Consider the following 20,209-nt stretch of genomic DNA (forward strand, 5'->3'; position numbering starts at 1 on the left):
CTGGTACTGACACTGAGATTCCTGCCTGAGTGTGGCATCGAATTTACCACGAATATCTTATGCGAGCAGCGTCATACCCTCGGTGCTATCCCTTCAGAGCCCAAATCCATGTTTTAATTTCTGCGCAACACCTCTTAGGTATACCGTAAGAGTACTAAAAACTTTAAACGCGTTTTTCATGCAACCAAGTTTTTTGGTTTGGAAGGAAATGTAACCTGAACAAATCCGTTTTAATAGTTATGATATTTTAACCATACATTACGTTCCTTAGCGACGTACGTAGGATTAAAATTCGTTTATTGTATGGTTTAAAATTTTGTGCCGATTATAATGATATCAACAATTTTTTTATTTAATAGTGTACCTATTGTTCTATAGAATGTGTGTAGCCCGTTGTTCCGTGGAATCGAAAAAAGTTTGGTTTTTGGCTCCAGGTAAAACATTACGGCAGATATATTTCCTGCCGTAGACTTCTTCGAAAAAGCGCGAAAATAAAACAAATACTGAATAGCTTCCATACTATCAAATACAATTTTAAAAGAAGTTATTTCGAAATGTCTATGACATAACCGGTACGTCTAGACTGCGCTCAGTGCTGAAAATTGAAATCTAATAGATGCCCTTACACGACCAAAGCTATTGTGAATGCTTGAGATTATTGACAGTGTAATGTGAAAAACCGTGATCGATGAAACGTCCGACCGAAGCAAAGGTTTTAGTGGGTTTACAACATGGTCGTCCTTCCGTTAAACACCAACTGTTGTGTTTTGTTTGGCATAATGTAGCGCATCCCACAAATATTCAGCCACTCGTTTGATTTTGCTGTCGTCATTGAGAAAGCAAATCACATTGATTCCAAAAAGCGAGCTGATTAACCAAAATAACGTGCGAAACAATATGTAGTCGATGCAAATTTAAACTGCCTTACCGCGCATCAACGTGCTTCTCATTTGACTAGCGGACTAAAATCTCTCGCACTATTTCAACAAAGAAATGACCCATTGGGTTTCTGTTCCCATGTCGTAGGAGGCGACTGCAAACAGGTGTTTCTTCGTGCTGAAGACTGAATTGCTGGCAGGACTAAAATATGCCAATCACGTACATAGTGTCGTGGTTACGTGCTGTGTTACGCGAATCTCAGTATACGTTTGTTGCTTCGCAAATCGTGATATTCAAATAATGTCTCTAATACCCAATATCACATCCCCTCCCAAGCAACATTTTGAGTTTTATAGCACGCTACAAGTGCAATCGAAGTTTTATGAGTGATTATAAAATTACCATAAAACCTCTAACGTTGCTAGGGCTAAATTCTATATTGGAAAGCTACCAAACCCCGTCTTCGTAGCTTCTAACACGAATTGCATGACAAATACGCGTGAAATGCCTCGTGCATGTATATTTGCGAATGGTGCTATTAACGCATGTCTTATATCCGACCTCACAGCTCTCAATATTTGTGCTGTCATGGTAAATATGACTATTGACAACATAAACAAGAAATACGTCTATTGATCGGCATATTTGCCTCATAATGAACCATCATCTTCTGATGATTTCAAAAGGGTTGTATCATACTGTGGCAGAAATGGGTTTCTTAACATAATCGGTAGTGATGCAAATGCCCACCATATAATTTGGGGCAGCTCAGATATTAATTTGAAATGCACCGAATTGATGGAATACATAAATAGTACAAATCTGCACATAATTAATGTAGAACATCGCCTAACATTTACACAAGCTAACAGAAAAGAGGTGTTAGATGAAACTCTCTGCCCTGATAGTATTACGCATGAGTTGGAAAACTGGCTCGTACCAAACAAGCTCGAAACTAAAAACCTGTTTTAATCCACCTAGAGGTGCAATTGTGCCTTTCTCATTTCCCCAAACTATGATTTAATAGCTGGTTCATACAATATAACATTATGGAAATGTCTTATATTCTTATTACACTTGGTAAGTATATATAAGAGCACCTTTTTGCATTCATCGCGGTATCGGTTTGAATCGGAGTTTTCTATGTGATCACACTCCACAACCCGTAACTCCGGAGCCGGAAGTCGGATGAAGATGGAATTTAATATCAGTTTCCGGGGACGCAACACCTTTCATTTGAGACTAAGTTGATCAAATCGGTCTAGCCATTTTTGAGAAACCAATATAACCGTTATTCTGAATTTGGATGCTTCCGGATCCGTCGATGGTGGCCAGTGTGGCCAAAGACACTTTGAATGACTGTTGGTAACCTAGATCTACAAATTCAACGGTCGGTTCCGACAGCATGAAGTAACAAGTTACTTTACGCTTGTTCGGACATGCCGTAGACTCAGGTGATTCGCATTTCTAATGCCAAAAGACCCTGACCACTACGGTAGCAGACAAAGGGTTAAGTCGCCGGTGAGCTCTAAGCTTGCATATATGATCCTTCCACGCTTTTCTAAACTTTCTCCTTTCAACACCTTGCTCTCCCTTGAGTACTATGGCTCTAAATATTGAAAAATATACTTCACCTTCCAGTCCCTTGCTAATTAAATGCCGAAAAAACTGTTGACAAATTTAACTCAATAGGTCGTTAACAAAAATGGTTAACAAAAAAATGGTAAAAATATCAACAGTTGTGTTTACATTTTGGAAAAAAATCACTTTTTTACATTCATCGCAGAATTCGTTAGAATCGGGATTTGCTTGCGTGATCGTACGTATCACCCTGTAATTCAGGAACCAGAATTCGGATCCACACAAAATTCAACAGCAGCTGATGGACCTTTCATTTAAAATCAAGTTTGTCAAAATCGGTTCAGAAAATTCCGAGAAACCGATGTGGACAAATCAACAAATTTTGTTTTGTAACCATACTTTTCAACTCGTAATCCGGAACAAGATGTCGGTTGAAAATGAAATTCAATAGCAACCTATGGGAATATTATACCTTTCATTTGAATCTTAGTTTGTAAAAATCGGTTCAGCCATCTCCGAGAAACCGATGTGGACATTTTGTTAACAAATCCGCACATACACACACATACATACATACATACATACATACATACATACATATATACATACATACATACATACACACACACATACACACATACATACACACAGATATTTTGCGATCTCGGCGAAACGAGTCGAATGTTATGAGACTCGGCCCTCCGGGCCTCGGTTAGAAAGTCGGTTTTTGGAGCAATTGCATGAGAAAGGCAAAAGAATAATATTTATTTAGCTCAATGTTATCTTCATGCGATAATATTTTGAAATGTTGGTGGAATGGGTTTGAAAGTGGAGGGAATGGGGGGTTAGTAGAGTGGGAGTGGAGGATGCGTCAGAAATCCTTGATCTTATTTCGGTATACGGGGTAGATGAAGGAAATGCGGGCGTGAGGGTGGTCCAAGGGGAGGGGAGTGATGAAGGAGGGAGGTGTAATGGCAAAGCGGGGAAGGGGAGAGGCGGCGACGCAATACTCAACTGCATATTTTGCCTTCCATTTGAGACTTGGTTTGAGAAAATCGGTTCAGTCATCACCGAAGAACCGATGTGACTTTAATTGTGGAATATGCCCGGAATTCCGGACTTCCGGAATCGTCGATAGTGGACAATATATTCAAAGAATGTTTGATTGGCAATCAGTGATCTAGATCTGCGATTAGAAGTAATTCGGTGACCATTTCAATAGTTTTAGCCTCTGAGGTATTACGATTGTACCGATTTATATGGGAAATTCCAGTGTATCCTTACTAACAGCCCTGTAACTCCGGAAGCAAGAGTCAGAACCGAATAAAATTCAGCAGCAGTCAATGGTATTACTGTATCTTTCATTTGAAATCAAGTTTGTAAAAATCGGTAGAGAATTCGTTGGGGAATGGGTGTGATATTAGCTTAGGAACTTGGCGGGTTCCCCGGGGGCGTCATGAACCGTCATAGGTGGCCAATGTGGTCAAAGCTGCTTTATTTGATCATTAGTGATCCAAACCCGCAAACTAGAGTAATGTTACATCAATTTTAATATGTTTTACATCATTTTAACATCATGGTGGTACCAGTTTATATGGGAATTTGCTGTGTGACCGCACTCTTCAACCCGTAACTCCGGAACCGGAAGTCGGATCAACTAAAAATTCAATAGCAGCTTATGGGAGCGTTATACCTTTCAGATGAAACTAAGTTTGCGAAAATCGGTTCAGCCATCTCTGAGAAAATTGTGTGAGTTTAAATGACACACACACATACACACATACATACATACACCCACACAGACATTTGCCGATCTCGACGAACTGAATCGAATGGTGTGTGACACTCGGCCCTCCGGGCCTCGGTTAAAAAGTCGATTTTTACAGTGATTGCATAGCCTTTCTTTTTATGAGAAAGGCAAAAACGAACAGCGATTTAGTAGCTAATAGTTTTAGACTTGGTGAACTGCTTCAATTGGGGCGATTTGTAATTATTGATGATCGGAAAATTCAGAAAAACTCCATAGTTTACAGGAAAGCAAGGAGCCTTGATATGTATTAGAGAATAGTAGGCAAACGACATAAAGGTCGAAACCAATTTTCAGAAAAGCAAGAAAGGAAATGCGATTAACCTGCTCAAATTTACTGCCATTCTCGCTTTGATTTACTGTTGTTAATAGGGTTTCATACATTTACCATCTGTTCAAGTCGACGAAAGTCACACCACTTAGCAGTTATTGATTTCAAAGTGGCCTAGATTTCGAAATAAAAGAAGGTGCCCTATACGAAAAATATCTTCTGTGATTTGAGTCTTGCCATTCCGAAGCAATTAAAAACAATAAACATGTTTTTTGATCAGCACAAATCAATCATCTGAGAATAAGATCATCAGTTTGAGCATTTAATTTCAGTTTGAAGCTTTTTTCGAATTTAAAAAAAATAATATTCGAATACCGGTACTTTACCGGTACTACCGGTACTGAGGGCTTCAGTACCGTAGTACCGGTTCTCACCAAAAAGGGTCGGTACTGTGAACCCTATATGGAACCTCTATGAAGAGGGCTTGGCGACTAGATTTCATGGGTACCCAAATGACTCGGATGAGATCGCGGATAAAACAAACTCACTCATAGTAGCAGCATACCAAGAGGTATATCCGCTTGGACTTATGCGTGCTTCTAGAGGAATACCTTGATGGAATACCGAACTTATTAGTAGATTCAAAAAGTTATGTAGAAGAGCAAATGCAGGAACGGGTCGGAGAAATTTAAGTTGGCCCGCGAAGCATACAGAAATGCTTTTCGATCGTCTGAGTGAAGTGGTTGGAGAAGCTTCTGCAAAAATGTCTCAACGAGACTAGTAGATTAAGTAAGTTATTTTCCGTCTGACGAAGATGTAGTACTGTCGTTTTGACACACACACGTTCCAGGCTATACGGCGTCGCCACTGACAGCTGGCCCTGAGATCTTTTCAGGTTATTCTGACCCTTGGGCATTTGCATTTTTTTTTTGTTCAGTTATTGTGAAAGTGAACTTGAAACTGTAGCTTTTATGCACCACGTGTTTTTTAAAACAAAGTCCAGTGCGAATCTCATCGTAAAAAAATTGAAACGCAAAGTTGTTGGCAGAAGAAAATAAAATGATATCAAAGGTTCACATTAACAATGGCCAGAAGATGAAGGTTATAGTTTGCAGAGAAGCTGTGTCAACCGAAAAGCGAAGTTTACCGAGGGAATAATTCCGACGTCAATCGGGTGAGAGCTTTCCGATTTTGCTTATCTGCAGGGTTACTGATTTGTACTGTTAAAAAATGTGGATTAGTTGTGTCGTGTTGAACTCGGATACTCACTACACTATTTATTTCGGTATGCTTTGTAAGGTTTCATCCTTATGAATTGGTACATGCCAGTCGACATCAAAATAATATTTTATTATCATATTCTTTATATTCATCATATTATTTATACTCATCATAATGCCACCCAAACCAGCATCAGAATAGTAAGTATTGGTAACATATTTATATAATCTCCAGATCACATTTTTTCGCCCTTTTGTAATCTCCGTCATCTATGGAAACTGTTTTGGTTCCCAGCGTTTTCCTTATGTAGGTGATAGGACTATTATGAAATAAAAACGCTTGTAAGGACGTGGCCAGGTGTGTGGAGTTGAGCGGGTCTACGTCATTGTAGATTGTGGCGAAGTCTGATATGACAATGGATATGCTCAATTCTGCAACTCCATCCTACGATTTGTGCAGGTGTTCATGCTATGCTATGCTATGCTATTCTGACCCTTGGGCATTTGCTCATAGAATTGTGACAACCGAATCGATCAAATGGGCGATTGAAAGTTTTGCTTCGTATAAGTCCCATTCTTACTTGTAGTCTTGCAACAGGATAGGGTAATTTCGGGAGATATGCCGCTTCAGGAGAGATGCCGCACTTTCTATATCTCGTATATGGGGTCACTTTTATGCGGTAATAGGATATTATGAGTTTGTCTTTCGAAGAATTACAACACTGGAGATGTAAAATAATCCTTATTATTAACTCATGAAAATTTTATTAATGTACGTCCAGTTGCATCACGGAGTGCCGAAAGTTTTTCAGTACCACATTAAAATTTGGTTTTTTTTAAATTGTTCGATTTTTTTGGTAAATCATGTATCGGTTGAATATCTGGGAGCTTTTAGAAGGCATTCTGGTCATAAGCACGGTCATCCATAATTTCAGAGGAAAACGTCGTCGTGCGGCATCTCTCCCATACAATTGGGAGAGATGCCGCATCAAAATAGCGGGTGAGATGCCGCACTCGATGGAGAAGGATATGTAGCTAAAATGTATTTTTTCACTTCAGAATGTCATTAAATGATCATTTGCGTCAGGTATAGGTACTTAATAAGGTATATCCACAAACTAACGGACCTAAGACAGTGACATATAGGATTATGAGTCTATTTATCTATATATTTAAACGGGCAATATGTATCTAAGTACTAGTTACTTCGGTTTATTCTTTAAAGTTTCAGACACTAATATTCGTGAACGAATTGATTTGTAGTGATGTCAATATTGGGATAGAAACGAAAATTTCAACGAATTAATTCTTTTTCAAAATAATTCATTCAAGAACAAACCTATGTTATATAAATTTATTGTTGGGAGAAACAACCAAAAACTGCTTTTAAAGAACCCCTACCAACACATAGATATATGTATAGCTCGTACAAGCATATAAGTAAATAGTACCCTTAATTAAGTACTCTAACTTAACCTTTACACAAGGTTGCAAAAGAAAAATATTTTTAAAATGTTGTATAAAAAATATTTCCGGAAATGTAACCGGAACCCCCCTTCAGAAAAATTAAGGTGCTAGCCAGTGGCGTAGTAGCGGGGGGGGGGGGGTTTTGGGGACGAAACCCCCCCCCCCCCCGAAATATCTTGGGGAAATTTGAAAAAATTGAATATGTTAAACAAAAATATGCCTAATATTTTAAATGAAATTCTCAAAGTTTCATTTGCAAAAGTTATCTTGTAAAAAAATTTTCTTGTAGTGGAAATTGACTGCAGACTCGACACCTACCTGTCGGCACGTTGTGGAGGCTAGCTCAACCGCCGAGGACTATAACGAGTAGATCGCGGCGAAGCGAGGAGCTGGGAGCTTAATGGTTCACGAAACGGATATCGGTACCGAGAGAAATTTCGCCACATTCTGTACTCCTTGACTGACGGCGAACATGGACTGGTGAGTGTGAGAGAAGTATCCCCATAGAGGCCACCAGGCGATTCGCTACCGCATCGGCCAATGGAACCCTGCTGCAGCACGAAGAAGGACGGGCGGCAAGCTAAAGTGGAAGACGATAGCCTTTAACGAAAACCTCTTTGTTGAGTTACTTCGGCGAACAACGGAATCAAGTACGTTGATACGGCTGACGGCTAACAAGAAGGATTGTGACGGCTTGTGACGTTACAATGTCACGAAAACTAGGGCCATGTAGTAGACGGCGTGCAGCTTACTGGTTAAATGAGTAACTCAGTATGCTATACGCTGCTTGTCTTAGATCCAGAAGGCGGGCTCAGAGCGCAAGATCGGAGAGTGAGAGAGGAGCGCAAGCGACGTATCTAGAAGGTAGGGACTCTTTAAAACAGGAGATCAAGCTTAGCAAGCCAATTGCCATAAGTAGCTGTGCTGAGAAATAAACGCCAGTCCCTGGGGGACGCGTACTGAGTCGTCATGACGAAGACGAGGGTCCGTCGACACCAGCTGAAATATGCCCGGTTAAGCTAAACATAATCGTTGAGGGTCTCTTCCCGAATCACGATTCAACTACCTGGTCACCGACGCCGTATGGCGAAGAAGAAGGAGGTAACACAGTCGAGTGGCAAGTGACTAACGACGAGCTCAAAGACGCGTCGATGTGACGATGTGACGAATCAAAGAAAACCCCCGGTCCGGATGGAATACCAACAGCGGCGCTGAAAGCTGCGATCCTGGCATATCCGGACATGTTCAGGATGCTACTGCTGAAGTCTTTAGACGATAGTAATCCCCGAAATGAGGAAGGTACAGAAACTGATGTTGCTGCCAAAGTCAGGGAAGTCACCGGGCCATCCAGCCTCGAATAGACCAATGCCGCAGCGTGGCATAAAAGAATGACCCAGATCCTGAAGAGCTACTTCCAGAGTAGAGCACTGCTGTACCAGACGAACAAAAGGGCAGAAGGCAATGCGAGTCGCAGCGGGCGTTACTCAGGGCTCCATTCTCTGTCAAACACTTTGGAATGGGATGTAAGATGCACTGATAACATAAATTCGTGAATAAAATAAATCATGCAATGCACGAATTCATTCGTCGTTTTCTGCAACGAAGTATTTTCGTGCATTGTAAATAGTAATTTTCGTTCATTTCATGAACGAGAATGGCCGTATGGTGAACGAAAGCTTTCGTAAATTTTACACATTTAATGTACACTGCACGAATGATATCGTTGATAACGACATTATTTTTCGTGAATGAAATGGAATGTTTTGTTTATTTTAATAAACGTTTGTGTATATTACGAACGATTTCGTCGCACGAAATCTTTTCGTTTATTTTAGAAAAGTTTTCGTATTTATTGGCCTCTTATTGTTTTCAGTCGATCTTTTAAGATCGATGTTTTTTTTTATTTAAAAAAATCGATCTGGCCAATTCGATTTTATTGTGATTCAAGGAAATGGCCGCTTGATGAACGAAAGTTTCGTTTATTTTAATAAACGTTTATGTATTATACAAACGAATTCGTTGGTCGCATTCGATCTTTTAGGATCGATGTTTGACAACACCGATATCGCTCTGGCAGAGAAAAACTCAAAATTATTCATACAAAATCAACGAGCAGTTCGCGACGGCTCAACTGATTCTGTACTGCTCCAGATTCTGAATCAACTGGAAGCGAAAGAGGCTCAGGAAATCTTCTTGCAACCGGCGGACACGGATACGACTACTAAATAGTCAGACAACAACAATTATCTGACGAACAGCAACAATGGCTCCATATTGCTCCTTTGACGTGGACGGTTTGACAAATGGTGCTCGTAAATATTATAAAGATATTCGTATATAACAGCGAACGACTCGTTTGCTGAATGAAGCTGTTTCGTAATAAGCTAACGAAAGTCATTTCGTGGTTTTCACGATAAACTCGTAATAAAAAACAAGTGTTTCGATAGAACTACGAACGATTCATCATATGTACGAAAATCTTGTATATTTTATGGAAGTTGTTTGTACGAAATTAATTCCTAGAGATTTACGAATATATTCTATCAGTGTGGGGTCTTTACACTGCGGCTGCCCAGGAAAGTGAAAATCGTTGGTTTCGTGGACGATGTGTCAATAATGGTGAGACACTTGAAGAAATGGAGCTGTCGGTGACGGAGACAATAGATGCGATCGAGAGCTGGATGAACGGGTCAAGCTGCAAATAGCAAAGACGTTGTTGTTGGACAGCAACTGCAAAGGGGTTCAGCGGATACAGATCACCATCGAAGGGCATGTGATTGCATCGAAGCGTGCACTGAAGCAATTGGGAGTGATAATCGACGACTGATTGAGCTTAAACAACCACGTTGGTTACACATGCGAAATGTCGGGTCTTTATCTAGTGTTTAGTCATCGATACTGCTTGGGGTGCGGCGCTGAAATCCAAGTGAAACCGCGAAAAGCTGAACAGGACGCTTCGACTACTGGTCGTACGAGTTGCGATTGCGTACCGGAGGCAGTATGCCGTGATGCCGAGATGATCCCCATCTGCATTACCCTGACGGAGGATATCAAGTGCTACAATCAATGAAATGTCAGAAACGTGAGGAATATGATGAGAATCGATTCGATGATGACGTAGCAGCAGGAATGGGATAATACGGAGAAAGGAAAGTGGACCTACTGGCTCATCCAAACCTGTCGACGTGGGTCAATAGAATGCACGGAGAGATGACCTTCAACCTGAAACAGCTTCTACCGAGCCACGGCTGCTTTAGGAGTATCTTCATCGGTGTGGGTACGCAACGTCAACACTGTGCCTAGAGCGTCTTTGAGTGTCCGGGATTTCAAGTATTTGAATGTCCGAGGAGAGTCTTTGAATGTCCGAGGTTTGAAGTGACGTGCTACTTAAAATGGGAGAACCGGACATCAACCCGGATAATGTAGCCTACAGAATGACAATCGACGTAGAGACGTGGAACGCAGTAAACAGAGATATGATGTAGATCTTTGATTCTCAACCTGGGGTCCGCGGGCCCCAGGAGGCCGCGAAGTCATTGCTGGGAGTCCGCGAAGAAAAATATATTTTCCGAGCGCATATTGAAATTTCAAATCTTGTTTCCTAACAAATTGAAAATAACATATTGATAGCATACAAAATTGATGTTTATCTGTGGGGGTCCGCAGGATCCAGTGTTATATCTAAGGGGTCCGTGGTACGAAAAAGGTTGAGAACCGATGATGGCATGACCGTCTTACAGCGGAATAGACATCGAACAACGATTTCGGGAGAGCAATCACCGCCAGGGAACTCTCCGAAGGTATAAGCTAGATCCACCGCCGAGGACTAGTCGAGTAGACCGCAACAGAGCAGCGAGTATGAGCCGTCGAAACGCCAGCGAACCGGACGTCACGCTCCATGCGAATTCGCCGGACAGACCACGGCTCCCCAGAATCGATATTGGGAAAACTTTTTTCGCCAGGGAACTTTCCGTTAGCGTAAGCTAGATTCACCGCTGGGGACTAGACGGATTAGACATCAATGAGACACCACTAGTCGCGGGTCATCGGCGCACCAGTGCACCGGATACCCAGCTTCACCAGAATCGCCGAACTGACCTCGGCACCTAGCTGATTGGCTTGATCTCGGGAGAACTTCTCTCGCCGGGGAATTCTGTTGGAGTAAGCCAGGTCCATCGTCGGGGACTAGACCGAATTGTTCGCGAACAAGTCGAGGACTGAATGGACCATCAAGGAAGTAGTGTTAAATGGCCCAAGAAGAGAACTAAATGGCTTAAAGGAGTTGCGGTGCTAAATAGCACCGGTTACGGAGCCAAAGGGCTCAAGAAGTTGTAGTACTGAAACCAAATAAGAATCGGTATCGGGAGAACTTCTTTCGTCTGGGACCTCTCCTTTAGCTTACAGTCAGATTCACCGCCGGGAACGAGACCGCGTAGACCGCTACGATACACCACCAGCAAACCGGATGCCCCACTCTACCGGAATCGCCGAACTGACCATAGCACCTGGCTGGTTGGCTCGAACTTCTCTCGCCGGGGAACTTTTCGTCGGAGTAGGCTAGATCTATCGTCGGGGACTAGACCGAGTAGTTCGCGAACCAGTCGGAAGCTCAACGAGGAAGTGGTACTGAATGGCACAAGGGAACTGAAGGGCTCAGTAAATTAGACAGTCTGAAGTTTACCGCCCAGATTGTCCTCGTAGGGGAAGAGCATTTATTCTATACCAACAGCTAGCTTTCCTACCTTGACTACCCAAACCCGTTCCCTGAGTTGTTGGTTTTTGAACATTTTTTTCCTGCTCAGAATGTTTTTGAACATTTTTTCATATATAAACAAAAAAAATTTCATATCCCCCCCCGAAAAATTTTCTTACTACGCCACTGGTGCTAGCCGATTTGTAGGTGTAATAAAACTGCATAGAACTCAGCTGAAGACACTTGATCACTAAAGCATCAAGGAGAGCTAAAAAAAACTTTTGTTCACTATTTTTCAACTTGTGACCACGGTGCAGCGTCTCACCCGCACCTGCCCACAATGACCTTTTTTTTTAAATATTTATGGAAAATTGATGATTTTTTTTCCATGACAAAAACCATTTTACAGTAGGATTTCATCAAATATTTAATGGCTTACTTTGATGCAGGATCGATTTTTAGAAATGTGCGGCATCTCTCCCCAAATTACCCTAGCGAACGGGAAATAACTGTAAAATTCATTCCCAAAGGTAGCCGCACCATTTATGAAGAGGCAAAAAGCTTGCGTTCAAACAAAAGCTTTTCTATCGTATGGGGGTCCGAAGATGTCAAAGAAATTGCTATCACATGGCAGCTATTCAGCGTGCTGAGTATTATTCGTGTGATCTTTGTGAATCCGAATGCGGAACCTCATATCACTGGATATCTAACTACTTTGCAGTAATACCATTACGTATCCGGATTTTTAGTCTCCTTTCATAGATGAACCTATGTACAGAGAGCTGAAGCTCAAAGATATGCTATTGTTTCAAACCTACTGTGGGAAAGAGTTATAGTTTAAGCCAAGGTGCTTAGAGTTCAAAGGTGATTCGTCTTTGGCAGTAACTAGGTAAGGAGTGAGGTAAGCGTACAACAAGCTGCGGGGAAAAATGACAGCGAACCACTTTGTTGACGTACTGAAATCCAAGCAAACATGCATGGGGATGTTGTAATGAATGTTGTTAGCTGTCGTTTTTAGAACCAACATGGCTGATCGGTGATTTCGAGGATCGTATCACCTGAGAATAAAAGCTCCTTGGTTTAAGTCGTAATTGAATGACAATGCCCTTTTTCGGGGGAGTTGTTGTTCTGTTACCTCAATATAACCTCGAGGGTGTGGATATATCCGCTCATCGAGAAGCGCCTTTCATTTCCTTGAGAGCGAAGAAAAATTTCGTATTGTCTATGTTCTCTGTGTCGTTATTTTCCTTATCCCTAACCATACCACTTCCTCGATCCTTCCCATCAGGGAATGATGAAGAGACAAATCACGACAAGGTACAATTTCCGATCATCATGAACATGAGAAACAATATATGGTCGACGAAAATGTAGACTGCCTTTCCGCGTATCAACGTGCTTCTCATACGACTAGCGAACGATGAATGACGCAGGAAAATACATACACAATTTAATATGGGCGACGAAAATATAGTAGGGGAACATGGGGAGACTTGACCAAGTGCAAAATTCTCTTATTTGCTATGGCGTGTTCTATTAGGTTCTTAAATTTTTTTTTTCAAAAATATTTTTATACTTGTTTCGACCCCTTAAGATAATTTTAAAAGTTTGGAATGAAAAATACTTTCCTTATAGAAAATATTCCGTAATTAATAAATTTGTTTTAAATGATGTATTTTTTTATCAAACTTTGTATGGACATATCTACTCGACTAATAATTACTTTTTAATTACTCATATATAATCTTATTCCTTATGAAGTGGTGGACTGGTTTTACATAAATCGGAGCATTGGAATAGTTATTACTAACATTTGTACGACATTTTACGCAATAACTAATGTGGGGGAGACTTGACCAAGATTTTATGGGGAGACTTGACCAAGTGGGAATAAGCTGAAGAAAGATTTCGAAATTAAGAAAATTCGAAATTTTCTGATATTCACTATGCTGTGGTACATACTTTTAATGTTAAACACGTCACAAAAATCCCACCTCAAACAGCAGTCTATATCTTTTAGTAATAGTTCCCTTTTATATTTTTTACTGGTACTTAAGGATCTCGAAATTATGTAAAAAAAGGCAGACAGCTTGGTTTATTTCTTAATTTATTGTTTTGATCTTACAAAATTCTCTTGATCAAGTCTCCCCAGGCCTTGGTCATGTCTCCCCGCGGTGGGTAGACTTGACCAAAAAAACTCATCTCTGAAAAACTTTTATAACTTTGGAAAAGGTAAACCAAAAATTCAGCAAAAAATCATGAATACGCACAATACTGCTGCGCATTATGTTTAAATGAATTTTGAAAAATTGAAAACGTTTTTAGACATTTGCGTAGTTTTAACTGAAAACCTGGTCAAGTCTTCCCAAGTTCCCCTGTATCTTCTTATCGTATCATCTTACCACGAATCAAAGTCAAAGTGTTTTCTCATGCACTACTTTCAAAAATATATTAATAATCATTAGAAAATGAATTGTTTGAATTTATTACATCTTGGTGGACAATTAAGAATTTTTTTGTTCGTAGTCGGTTAGCTTAGTTAGTTAATTGATTGCCTTGCACGCAGCTCACCTGAGTTCAATCCCCAACCCCGCACATGGGGTTAATGATTTTTCTTAACGGATTTTTTTCTTCGAAGAAAGAAGCGAGTGACACTAAAGTTTAAATTTTCTTATTTTAAATATAAAAAAAGTGATTGTTAAAAGCATTTCGAACTAAATGAATGTCATATCCAATGAAAAAATTTACATTTTTGTCTGGCAGTAATTTGACATTTTAAGTGGTATTCAAAGTTATTGTTAGCAAAACATTTTCCTCAACTAAGCTCTCCCTTGCGCACGACTGTGATTATTTTAAGCTTGTAAATGATTTTTGGCTACGAATCAATGGAAGTACGAAAAACTCGAGTGCTAGAGAATTATTTAAATCCAAACAACTTCTCCGTAGTGTACAATAACACGCGTTTGGAATATTTTAAATATCCTAAAACCAGATGACAGCCAAACGTTATTTCTGTCTCATAGCTTTTTTTTAAATTCAATTCAAATGATTTCAATTATTTCCAACCACTACAGCATATGTATCTCACCGCAGGCGCAGGAAGGCATTTGCTGAAAAAACAATGCCAAAGTGACACTTGTCATATTGTTTACCCCCCGCACCATTCGAATAACGTCCAATATCGTCATATACGATTCCGTGCGTATAATTTTGCGGACATTTTGAGGACATTCACGCGATGCATGGAAACCAATCTCGATGCGATGCTGGGCGCATCAGGCAGGACGTGTTGCATCCGAGGATATAAATCATCGCAATGTTTCATGTCCTATGTAGCACCGGGGTTTTTTTTCCCTGTCCAAGCTAACGTGAATCTGGTGGTCGACGCGGCAATCTCGGCTCACTGAACGTCGGATTGCAAATCTGGTACTTTTTCATTGGATGATTTGTTTTGGTTGGTTTTGTACCCTCGCAAACAGAATGTGGTATGTGCTTTTGACGTGAGGTTTTAGGGTGGCTCCGGAAGCGATCCGAATTGAAAATGTCAGCTCTAAGACGCTTTCCGTTATTAAACCGAAACTCACCGATTCTAGTGTAAAGATAAATGATGTTTGAATTGTCACATCAACTCACCTGTTGTTTGTGCGAGAAACTTCCGGTCCGTCCCAGGGTAGCTGTCATCAAGTTGGTATCCTTTGTGCCCGGCGGCGTCTGCTGCTGCTGCTGCTGATGGAGGTGATGCTGATGATTGTTGCCCGAATTCCGTTTCGGAAGCGTTGCATAGCTAGGAGGTGGTTCATGGCTTCGTTTGGCTTTGCTCGGAGACGGGCTCGGTATTGTCGTCAATGGAATATCTAAAGGGAGAACAAAGCAAACACCCACAGCGCACGTCAAGTGTATCAGTTTCTGGAGAATTTATTAGACCTGGCGATAAATCTTCCGGGGTTTCATTGAGCTTGAATTTCGGAATAAACTGTCATAGCCTACTAACCTGCCTCGTCCGGACTGGGGCTTCCATTGTTGCGAGATCCACTTCCGGAACCGGAACCACTACTCGTCTGGGACTTCCGCCGACGAGAGCGATCACGTTGATAGTAGATTCCGGCAAAGATGAGCATATTTAGCAGCAACAGAAGACAGCCTACTCCGACTGTCACTCCCAGAGCGGCAGTGTAGCTGTGAAGTGGAATAGATTTATCGTTACGTTTGTGTTTAACAATGACACCAAGAGATTAGTTTTATCAGTACAATAATGTCAATGTGACGTGCTCCGTTTAGGTACCGAATCGGACAACTCCCCCACCTACCTGTAGTAATGCCGGTTCGCCAGTTTCTCCAGCAGCTCCTCTTCTTCTTCCTCGCTGAGCAGCCCACCGTCAGGACTTCCCTCCTGCAGCACCTCGCCCATCGTCGGATCCGGGGTGCACTCCGTTCCAAACGACTCGAGCCTCGATTCCTGAGCATCGTTAATAATTCCGTTGCCATACATTCGTGGCCGACTAAATGACTCGGCCCGGACAGAGCCTGATGAGGAAGACAAAAAAGAGATAAGACCTCGCATTATGCTCGGTAATGACCGAAGACTACTCAACGGCTTGATTCAATTGCAAACCCCAAAAAAAATGCATCCCAACTTTTAATTTCATGCAAATTTAAACATGAATATGTGTATACGTTCCGTACGGTTTGCTTGCTTAAATACTAATGTCTGCCTGGCAGCTGCTGCCCCAATCCCACCAACGTTCGTTATATAGCCAACAGTCTGGTACAGCATCGAAGGACCAATGTTGACCCATTTCTCGGGGAGAATGCTTTCTGCTGCTGCTGCTGCATCCTGGTACCCCGGTCTACGTTAGTGGAGTCACGTGCATACGTGACTTGCAATGATCCATGCTTTGCCTTCCCGTTGTTTTTTAAAGTGTGCCCATTTATTTTTATGTGAAAACCATTTTCGGTTTATCCCTCGCGAACAGGAAATGGAGAGCAATTTTGGATTTTTAATGATTATTGTTGCCACATTTTTATTTCTACCAAAGGTTTTAAAACATCTTTTTCATTTTTTCGGTTCTGCAAAAAATCGGGACTTTATGCATAAAAATGCGCTTGTTCTATATATTGGCTATTTAATGTCTACACCATGTTGGACTCAAGCATACCTTATGAGAAATATTCCATTTTATTTTCATTTAACTTTAAATTGATATTTTTTTTGTTCGATTCTACTCTATAATGACTACCATTTTCTTCTTTATTGTATTCGCCCATGTCGTCATCGCTGATGCAGCGCCGGGTGTTCTTATTTACTTCAGTTATACTTTTCTGATTATTGTACTAGCTGTTGGTTTGGAGGTACTAGGAGCAGCCCTAGGTCAATATTTATTTTTTTATTGCTAGACAGAGAAGAGACCGCGAGAGTCCACCCCAGACGGTCCCCGTGGCTTGACCAGGGACTAGGGGCTTTTCAAAGGCTGGCCATCTGCCAGCCAGTAACACTAGGTATAACTATTCGTGACAAGATGAAATAGACCCCGTTTGAAACCTTAGACTTTTTCCAATCTATAATAATTTTATTTGGTTCAACTTCTTCACTAAGCATTAGATTTACTTGGTTTCAATACATTTTTCCATAGTTTTCCTCAGTGTGCGTTGGTTATTTAACAGATTAAAACGGAGAACTAGTTTTGATTGGTGTTAACCCTCTAGCTCCCAAAACTGTCTTTAGGCAGGCTTTATAAAAATGATTTCATGTTGTCACCCGTGCTACCATTTGTTTCCAAAATTCACACCTTTCATACTCACAAACATTGATTGATGATCCGTAGCTTTCTGTTGAAGGCAAGAGAAGCTCAAAGTCTGTGACACAACTGAAGTGCCGTGACTACACTTCGGACATGTTATTTCAAATCGAATAATCTTCAAAAATTCAAATTATGGTGGTTCGGAAAAAAAACCTGTGATGTTTGTGCTGAATTCAAAAACCGTTGGAAGCTGCAAACTTCTGTCAACATGACATCATTGGTGTAGATGTAGGCCATCAACCGGTTATAATTTTACCATGTGCTGTGTATTGCAGTTTTCAAATTATCCACTGGATGAATCGTATGAAGTATTGGTTTAAGATATGAAAAGTACGAAATATATCTTTTACTTTCCACACTGTCGTCTTTTTTAGCAAACAAAATAATCTTAAGGGGACCTAGGTCCTAATTGTTAGTCTGAAACCTCAGCTACATTTTGGAGCCATAAAAGTTCATGTGCACCAGTGCAAAGCAGCGATAGGTGTCGATTTGCAAAACTCCATGTTTCTCCATCTTTTTATAATGTAGAATAATTCGGATCTCCCTATGGGGTAATTCAGACCGTCAATATTTTTTTTGTTGCAATTGATTTGTGTTTACCTGCGAAAAATTTGTTAGAGAAACCACTTAAGAAGCAATAAAAATCAATTGAGTTACATAAAAACTTAATCTGGTTAATCACAGCAGCGGATTGACATATCATGTATTTTCTTTGTTGTGTCGTGTGTAATCGTCTGCGTAGCCGCAAGCCGCTGAACGGTAGTTGATGGAATAGGGGGTCCGAATAGTCCCGTACGCTCATTTCGCACAAAAGTGGTGAGCTTCTTGAAAATACCTGTGATTTCACACAACCAGAAATCATTCTTCAAAATAGGAGCCTCGAGTTTTCTAGACTACTTATCTGTTATTTTTTCACGTTTATTTGTTGCTCTAATCACGGTTTTACCATAATAATGATGTTTGTTTTGAGGATGACAAAAAAATGAAACACGTCTCCTTAAAAAATGAATTATATTTAGCTATCAAAATTAATGTTGTAGAATATCGGTTCCACAACTATGTACGACAGTCGGAAAGTCTTACGATTTTCTGAGAAATCGAGGGGGTTCGAATTACCCCCATGGTTTTAGTAATCCTGGGTCCGACTATTTTATTCATTATAATTTTTGCTTCCTGAATTTAACGATTTCATGTTCCAAAGCGGCAACAATCTTGTAATATGTATATTCCAAAAGTACAAGAACATCACAAATTTTCTAATTTTGGAACCAGCATGTCTAACAACTCAACCGTAACCCCTTTTTGACACTCGTTTAGTTTTTCATTTATTTTGATTTCTATGTTTCTAATTTTGTTCAATTCTCCCAACTTTTAGTCTGTTTTCTACTTTTTTTGTATCTTCCATTTTCATATTTTACTTTTCTTACAAATCTTTTATTATATTTTTTTTATTTTTTCTGCTGTTCCTTGTTTCATTTTTGACTTTCTCTCTACTAAAATTTCAGTTTGTTTCCACAATTTTTATTTGGCTTTCTTAATACATTATCCCACCGTTTTTCATTTTTCGCAGCGATAAATTTTTTATCATTTGTTTTGTTTTTATTCCTTGGATTTTACTGCTTCATATTTTTTATATTCCACATTTTTTTTCATTTGCCTATTGGTTTCATTTATTTCAATTATATCTTTTTATATTTTCTACTTTTCTATATATTTTCCCTTTTTGCATGCATATTGCATCTTATTTTTAATAATTCGTTCCATTTTTTTTGCTCTATCGCAATTTTTGTTTTGCAAATAAATTTCAGATTTTTTACCTGTTTCTCCGCCGTTTCGTTTGTTTACTTTCATTTCGTTTTATTTCTTTTCTTACGAATTATTTTAATTTGTTTACCTACTCTTACGTTACTTTGGATTTTTTTCATTTCTTGTTCACTTAACCGTTTTTAACATTTCTTATTTTTTCTTTTTGCCTTTCTCATATAGAAAGGTTATGCAATCACTCTGAAAAACGTCAACCTAATCCCGGCCCGGAGGGCCGAGTGTCATATCCCATTCGACTCAGTTCGTCGAGATCGGAAAAAGTCTGTATGTGTGTGTGTATGTATGTATGTGTGTGTATGTGTGTGTGTATGTGAGTGTGTATGTGTGTGTGTATGTATGTGCGTATGTGTCAAATAATGTCACTCATTTTCCTCAGAGATGGCTGGAACGATTTGCCCAAACTTCATCTCAAATGAAAGGTGCAACCTTCCCATCGGCTGCTATTGAATTTTGGATCGATCGGAATTCTGGTTCCGGAATTACGGGTTTCAGAGTGCGGCCACACAGAAATTTCTCATATAAACTATAGGAAAAATTAAAAATAGAATTTTTATTTTTGATGCTAAATGTGTTCAAGGTGCATGAAACGTCGAGATTTGATGCAAACTCGAAAAAAAATTTGACGACGATTCACTTTTTTGGATTTTGGCACATTTTTGCCTTTCTCAT

The 20,209-nt window shown here is 40.1% G+C and overlaps 1 protein-coding gene across 5 annotated transcripts in view; it reads right to left on the reverse strand.

The window, feature by feature from the left end:
* Positions 1–20,209, reverse strand: part of LOC131688707 (neuroligin-1-like) — a 757,193-nt gene that overhangs the window by 52,521 nt on the left and 684,463 nt on the right. For all 5 annotated transcript variants that reach the window (XM_058973158.1, XM_058973159.1, XM_058973160.1 and 2 more), the window contains 3 exons: positions 16,226–16,442; positions 15,910–16,094; positions 15,552–15,772 (listed from right to left, as the gene is read on the reverse strand). In XM_058973158.1, coding sequence (XP_058829141.1) covers positions 15,552–15,772; positions 15,910–16,094; positions 16,226–16,442 — 623 coding nt within the window. The remainder of the gene's footprint in view (positions 1–15,551; positions 15,773–15,909; positions 16,095–16,225; positions 16,443–20,209) is intronic.

Source organism: Topomyia yanbarensis, chromosome 3 (assembly GCF_030247195.1).
Source record: "Topomyia yanbarensis strain Yona2022 chromosome 3, ASM3024719v1, whole genome shotgun sequence".
Lineage (NCBI taxonomy): Eukaryota > Metazoa > Arthropoda > Insecta > Diptera > Culicidae > Topomyia > Topomyia yanbarensis.